At 44.3% G+C, this 7,500-nt stretch overlaps 1 protein-coding gene across 3 annotated transcripts in view; it reads left to right on the top strand.

The window, feature by feature from the left end:
* Positions 1 to 7,500, top strand: part of Remo (Remoulade) — a 181,387-nt gene that overhangs the window by 172,186 nt on the left and 1,701 nt on the right. For all 3 annotated transcript variants that reach the window (XM_043031623.2, XM_043031632.2, XM_043031614.2), the window contains exons 7-12: positions 1,580 to 1,743; positions 2,131 to 2,392; positions 2,558 to 2,694; positions 2,870 to 3,340; positions 3,700 to 3,940; positions 4,109 to 7,500. The exon at positions 4,109 to 7,500 is cut by the window's right edge and continues 1,701 nt beyond it. In XM_043031623.2, coding sequence (XP_042887557.2) covers positions 1,580 to 1,743; positions 2,131 to 2,392; positions 2,558 to 2,694; positions 2,870 to 3,340; positions 3,700 to 3,940; positions 4,109 to 7,500 — 4,667 coding nt within the window. The remainder of the gene's footprint in view (positions 1 to 1,579; positions 1,744 to 2,130; positions 2,393 to 2,557; positions 2,695 to 2,869; positions 3,341 to 3,699; positions 3,941 to 4,108) is intronic.

The raw sequence follows: 7,500 nt of genomic DNA, 5'->3' as shown, positions 1-7,500 counted from the left end.
CCTAACATGCCATTGAGTCTCCTTTTAACATTCTCGTTTTCTCTTTGCTGTAAAGGAAAATTTCCATCAGCAACTAAACTAAAAGAAGGAAAAGACGTTCAAGAACGAAGCAGTAAAGTACATCATCCCCCATGTAATATCGAAACCAATTTGAGTGCCATCTACCTGCGTCACTTCATTTCCCGACCTGAAGGAAAATGGACGCCGAGTAGCCTACGCTTATAAATCACGTGGTATTCTGGATGCTCGAGTTATTTCCCTAAAGGAGCCATAACTCAGGGTGTATATAACAGCGCGTGGCTCTCTCGTTCCGTGGGGCTCCAGGTATTGTCTCCAGACGTGGCACAAGCTCTTATGAGGACGATAGCATAAAGGGCGTAAAATGAATGAAACGAATAGCAAGGGAGGGGAGAGGGGAGGATGAAGATGGAAGAAAGAGAGAGAACGATACCAATAGCGAGACAAAAAGGAAGGAGAGAGAGAGAGAGAGACAGAGACAGAGAGAGAGAGAGAGAGAGAGAGAGAGAGAGACAGAGAGAGAGAGAGAGAGACAGAGAGAGAGAGATGGGGGGGGGGGTAAAAGGGACAGGAAAGACTAAACAGAGGGGGAGGGATAAAAGGGACTGGAAAGACTAAAGAGAGAGCGAAAGAGAGTGGGAGTGGGAGTGAGAGAGCGAGAGCGAAAGCAAGAGTGCGACTGAGATACTGGTTGGGGAGCTATCATAATTATCATTGCGGATGCCATCCCGCATAATGAAGTGGCCGAGCTGTCGATATGAATGGGTACCTGAAGTGAATGCGAGGGAGAGAAGTGGCTCCATCATCTTTAATGTCCGGAACTTGATAGAGACATCATTTGCGGAGAAAATTAATCGAGTGGCGGCGGCTGCGGCGGCTGCGGCGGCCGAGAGGTGCCACGCGATTGATTTCGGGGAGAGGGAGAAGGAGAACAAGGGGGAGATCGAGGGGAGAGGTACGGGGGAAAGGGAAGGAAAAGGGAGGGGGGTGAAAGGGGGAGAGGGGAGGAAAGGGGAGGGGGATGAAGGGAGAGGAAGAAGAAGGGGGAGGTAGGGGGGGAGAGGGGGATGAAAGGGGGAAAGAGAAAAGAAGAGGAAGAGGAAGAGAGGGGTAAAATGGGTAATCGCAGGGAATAAAGCCATTGGAATCAAAGTGCTTATAATTTATAACAAAATGAAGTGATCCTCGAGTTCTTGGTAATGCCTTTTGTACTTAGTCTCCTCTACTCCTCCTCCTCCTCCTCCTCCTACAGGTATACGATTTAATCACTTTGTTACTGGAAGAAAATTTGGATTTAATTCTTGCCCTTTGCTGACATTCAAGGCTGATGTGAGAAGGGATTCGTGGGAATGCCAGTGAAAGTTTGTTTTATTATTATTACTATTATCACTATGATGACGGTGATGATTATTCCCATCATCATTATTATTACTCTTACCATCCTCTTTATTATTTTTACTGTTACCATTAAACTGACTTAGTCGAGCGAGTTTTCTTAGCACCATTAATGCCGGAACCCCTTTGAAGTGAAGACTGCTAACGACATTGGGCTCACTTGCAGCGACCTGTCGGTGACGGAGCTCGTGTGCGACTGCGGGCTGCGCTGGCTGGCGGAGGCGACGGCGGCGAAGCGGGTGCGGGTCACGGTCGGCACCAAGTGCTTCCGGCCGCGGGAATTCAACGGCACGCAGTTCAAGAAGTTGCAGCCGGAGAACTTCCAGTGCCGTAAGTTTATGCGACTTCCCTCTCCTCGGGGGACTCACTCCGCGGGGACGGAGGACAGGACGTCACTAGGTTCCCCGTGTAGGATCCAAGACTGCGTAGACGTGGACGCGTGTAGACACGTTCACGTTGTGTAGGACACGCAATAACTTATATACATAGATGGACCTACTCTTCTACATAACATTTAGTTGTGTTACAATGCAATATGGGACAGGAATAGATTTTGAATTGTTGCTAGCCTTTTCTGATCAGTTATATGATCTTTGAACATGCCAGTGTACAATATGATTTTTTTTTTTTTCTAAAATGAATACATTTTTTCACCTAGGTGAAATAATGTTGATCTTTACGAGATCGAAATTACCAACATATTTTCCCCGTCAACAGATGGTCCAGGTCTATCTGTGGTGGAGCTGGAACCGACGCTCGACCAGGTCGTGTTTGCCGGGGACTCGCTCCGCCTCCGGTGCCGAGTGACGAGCGCAGAGGACAGCCACCGCGTATGGTGGGCACGCGGTGATGCCCACTTCCAGGCCCGGCACCTGGAGGGCTCCAGCAATTACACTTACTACCTGGAGCCACACCACCAACACCAGCAGCGTGGCGGAGCGACCTTCAAAACAACCTATTTACCAGATGCTATCGAAAGGTTTGTCTTCTCTGCAAAATGAGGGTTTGAAAATTTAACTGAATGGTTTATAATCTCAGATTTATAACCCCTTAATGACTTGCCATGATGTTCTTTAAAGAATATATAAAAGGTTACATAAAATTGCATGAAACCATATAATAAGACCATTTATGCTTCCCACAGCATGGTTGAAATACACGAGCTAAATAACACACACAGTGGAGAGTGGTCTTGCCTGGTACAGGGTGAGAAGGGCAACCATACTCGTACTGTCAGTATATACGTCATTGCTCATGACACCAAATACTGCCCTACCAATGGTAAGTGATCGACAATGAGTCACAGTTCTTGTCATTACTTACTGATGGAGCAAGTATTTAACTCTTTTTTTTAACATTTGAATGGACATGATTTGGAAATGCAGATATTAAACAAACATAGCATGGTGATATAATGTAATTTAAAAAGTAATGGATGTGCTATTGTAATTTTCAGTGACAAGCAATAACCGTGGGTCGTATGTGTGGCCTAGAACAGTAGCTGGGGTCACCGTTGAGTTGGATTGTGCAGGGATATTGCCTACACACCATAGGGAAGCCAAGTTTTCTGGCAGATTGGCTTCGTCACCATTTCCGGCTATGCGAGTTGCAAAACACACTTGCGCCAATGAGGGTTTTTGGCATGAGCTAGATACATCTGACTGCCCTTTTGTCTCAGAGACAACAAAGATACTAGAACAGTTTGCATCCACAAACATCTCAGCAAGCAAGACCACACTTGTTGACAGCATTAGGAGTCTACGTAACTTTACTCGTGACAGAAAGATCTTGAGGGATGCCATGGATATAGTGTTCTTAGCACAGACAGTAGAACAGTACACAAGCCTCCAAGCTACACTCAGCGGGGCAAAGGAAACTGCCACAAAGTTGATTGATATCATCAGTTCCTCAATGGCAGCAACAAGAGGTTTGTAGCTGTAGTAAAATTTTTGAAGTAAAATTATTCTTGTTGTTCTTCTTCTTCTTCTCTTTTTTTCACCATCTTCATCAATACTTGGCTTTAGAAATGTTTTCATGGTTACAAGATTCAGGCATTTTATGACAATTGCAGAAATTATTTTGAACTATTATTGGGTTGTATATTATGGAGATAGCCTTACTTAAGTATGAAAGGGGCAAGTGAGTGTAAGTGTAAAGAATGTGCCATGATTGTGGCCAGAAATTAGCCAGAACTGACTATAGGTTTGTTTGGGTACTATCATAGTCTGTAAAGAAATTGCAATGACTTTTAGGATCTAATTTACAATTCAAACTTCTCTTTGGCAGAGTTGCTTAACAGAGCAGAATTATTAGATGGATCTTGCCGGAGACTGCTGAACTGCTTGTGGGATATTGCCACATCCTCTCCCACACTAACTAGAGCAGCTACACCTCACTTGGAGATGCATCAGTTCAATAGGCAGCCAGAAAGCTTCTCTGGTCTCACCTGCAACTGGTATAGGCGCAGCTTGCACTCAACAGAAAGACTTTTCCGGTGCAATACAAATAATTACTCCAAGCTATATAAGTATGTATTATCTAACTTTTGTTATAATTAGATATAGATTTATCAATGTTGAATAGCATGATATGTTTGATTCATATTTACTAGTTTTGTATGTGTGAAATGAGAAAATATGATTTTACTGTAAAAAAAAAAAAAAATCATGGTTTTATTTCATCTATCCCATTTCAGTAGTGAGGATGAAATTCTGGATGCCCAGATCCAAGTCCCATCCAGCCTCTTCTCCAAAGAGATGCTCAAGACAGGCAATGGATCTGAGGAAGAAAATCCTGCAGCAGCAGCAAACACAGTGCAGCTCCAGTTCTTTGTTTATGATACAGCTAATCTGTTTCCTAGAGTGTTATCTGGAGGGTCTAATACCTGGGAGGTGACTTCACCAGTTATAGGTGCTAGGATAGGCAACCAAGCGGAAGAAATGTTATTGGAGGACGGAGTTTACATCACTCTGCGGTCAGCTATTTATAGTCATAATATTATGCCAGTTTGGTGGAAAGAAAATGTTACTGGTAAGCATGGTAACTGGACCAGTGAGGGTTGTAAAATTGTTCGTATGCACAACTCGCTGATTGTATTCCACTGTGATAGATTAGCCCATTTTGGACTCTTACAGGACATGGCAGCTTTACACAGAAATCAGGCAGGGGCCAGAGGAGCTGAGTTCAGGCTGAGTGCTCCTGGTGTGTATGTTGGCAGTGCTGTGTGTATTTTATTCTTGATGGCATCTATTGTTACTTGGGCAGCTCACCATCATCGGATTGCAACCATGAATAAAAACAAGCATTCATTAATGAACACTTGGATTGCTCTCCTGTTATTGGTAACAATGTTTACTGTTGGAGTTTACCAGACTGAAAATCAACAGTTGTGTCAAGGTATTGGTGTTGCACTTCATTACCTAACAACATGTGTCCTTTTGTGGATCATTGTGACTGTCACAAACTTGTATAAAAAAGTCACTAAAGCTTTACGGCCTCCTGTGCCAATAGAGGAACCGCCCCCAGACATACCACTTCCACCAAAACCAATGTTACGGTTTTATCTTGTAGGATGGGGAATTGCGCTCATACTCTGTGGTATTTCAGCAGCTGTCAACCTTCAGCAGTATGCAGGCTACAGCTACTGCTTTTTAGCATGGGGGCCTAGTCTGGGGGCATTTTATGCTCCTACAGCTGCCCTGGCCTTTATTCTTTCTACTTTCTTCCTACTAACTCACTGCATGTTGCGATCTCTTAGAGCAAACTATGCTGAAGGGACTGGGGCAACAGAAACAACAGAGCTAGAGCTCTTAGATGCTAATTCACCCAATTCTGAGAATGTTAATGGACCTGGTGAAGAGGAAATGAGTATTGCCTCTCATGATACAACTGTTAGTGTATCAGATGGGCAGCATAGTCCACTGACTCAGTTGAGGGCTCATGTAGTTACACTTCTGCTTTTTATTCTCACCTGGGCTGCTGCTGCAATTACAACAGCAGCTCCATTTGCATCAGTTATCCCTCACCACACAACTATCTTCAGCATCATTTATGCTATATGTGCTAGCAGTCTGGGTATATTTATTTTTGTCTTCTTTTGCTTTAGCCGGAATGATGTCTGGGAGGCTTGGCGTGAGTGCAGCTGTGCATTCAGTCCTCAGAGAAAAGAAGAAGAAGAAGCACATTTGACAACTCCTGCCAATAATACTGGTGCTAACCATGTGATGCCATCCAACAATCAGCCACGTGGCCCGGTTGGTGCACCTAGCACGCACAGCCTGGAGTCTTCACACACTCACCAAACAAACAAATCCTCCTCCGTGTCACACAGTATTTTGACGTCTAATAAGCCAGAGAGCCTAAACAAAGCAACAAACAATTTACAGTTGCTCAGTTTTGGCGCCATGACAAATGATCTCCACTATGCACCAGAAATATTTTATAATCCCAAGCAAGTGGGTGTTGCAAAAAGGTTCTTCCAGAAGCAGCGTTTAAAACAGATGGTGAAGCAGAACAATTTGGAGATAAATAGGACTGACAGTGATTGCAATTCTACTGTCTATAAACCCAAAATGTCCAGAGCTATTAATTCTGAATCTAGCAATTCAAATTTTGACCCATCTTGTCTCGGTGCTTCAAGTAAGGTAAACAACACTAATATACATGTAGATTCTATGTATGGTTATATACCAACTGAATTCCAGAAGGGGGGAGGAAAACATGCCAATAAAGATCCAACCCCAGAAGTTTTGTGCGTTTTAGGTCCAAGTAGTACAGATAACAAGATTACTGATCTTTACCCCACAATGCCACATGAGAGGCCTATTGAAATAGATAGAGGATGGTCAACCATACCACGCAAGCCTCGAGCATTTATGGAAGAACCTCTAAGCCCCATGAGAAGGGGTGGCTCCTTCCCAAGCATTGTTGAAGAGGGACATTTAACATCACAGGCTACTAGCCAAAGCTCTGCCCTTGAACAACTACACTTTATGCCTCAAGAGCAGTTAGAGCAGCAGCAATTGTTCAGTTATCCAATCTTAGGTCAAGTGTCGCCAATGACACAGCAGCTAGTTCAGTATCATAACCCCAGACATCATCAACCACATTTAGATGGAGAAGCACATGCACATAGAAATAGAAATTCATTCAATTCAGACTTAACAGAGAGATCAGATATAACAGGATTATCAAGGGGCACTGATCATTCCCGCATTGGCAGGCACCATAAACATCGTTCAGGAAGGGATAGACCTAGGTGTAAACCGAGGCGGAAACCACCAAGACCAAGGGGCAATTGTGCACATGATGAGAAAGATGACTGGACGGAAGATAATACCTCGCCTATTATTATAAATCACCTTCCCTCTGGAGAGCATGGCCTGCAGTCTTCAGAATCAGAAAAGGATGGAGGTCCTCACCAGTTCATGTCATACCCACAACATGTTCATGCTATTTCTCCACCCAGCACCCAAAGAGCTACTCTCCAAGCTGGCCTTGAGTCTCTCAACTCAGTTCTGCCTACAGAACAAGCAGGAGAAATGCTGTGCATTGACATGACTTGGCCTCATGTTATGAATGCAGGACTGCCAGGGAATAAACATGGTGGAAGAGCTAGACCAGACAAAGCTAATGGCCATAGCTATTCTCCAAATCTAGATGAAGTGGGAATGTGTTGTGGAGTGAACCATGGTGAGGAAGTGGATTGTGTGGCTTGGGATAGTGAATGTGGTGAGGTTTACTGGTGTGATGGCGGTGGAGAAGAGCGAGTAAGTGTTTGTGAAGTTAGTGGATGTGAAAATTCAAGTATGTGTGATGGAGCCTGTGGAACTAGAGGTGATCTTTGTGGGAGTCAGAGTAGTGATGGTGGAACTAGTGTGGGAGGTGCCAGTGTGGATCCTGCTGTTGGCACTAGTCCTCGTGGAAGTGTTAATATATCGGACTCCCCATATGATTCACCATTGCATCGACTCCATCAAAACACTCCAGACAGTGGTTCTTTGGATTCAGGACTCCTCGGTTCACCAGGAAGACCACCATATGAACAAGAGCTCGCCAACAGTGGGCCAATACATAGCACACCCAAAG

The sequence above is a fragment of the Penaeus japonicus genome, unplaced genomic scaffold, assembly GCF_977035675.1.
Source record: "Penaeus japonicus unplaced genomic scaffold, GWHDUDI00000001_assembly GWHDUDI00000037, whole genome shotgun sequence".
Lineage (NCBI taxonomy): Eukaryota > Metazoa > Arthropoda > Malacostraca > Decapoda > Penaeidae > Penaeus > Penaeus japonicus.
The sequence above is the reverse complement of the archived record's forward strand: the minus strand, read 5'-3'. Positions and strand labels throughout refer to the sequence as shown.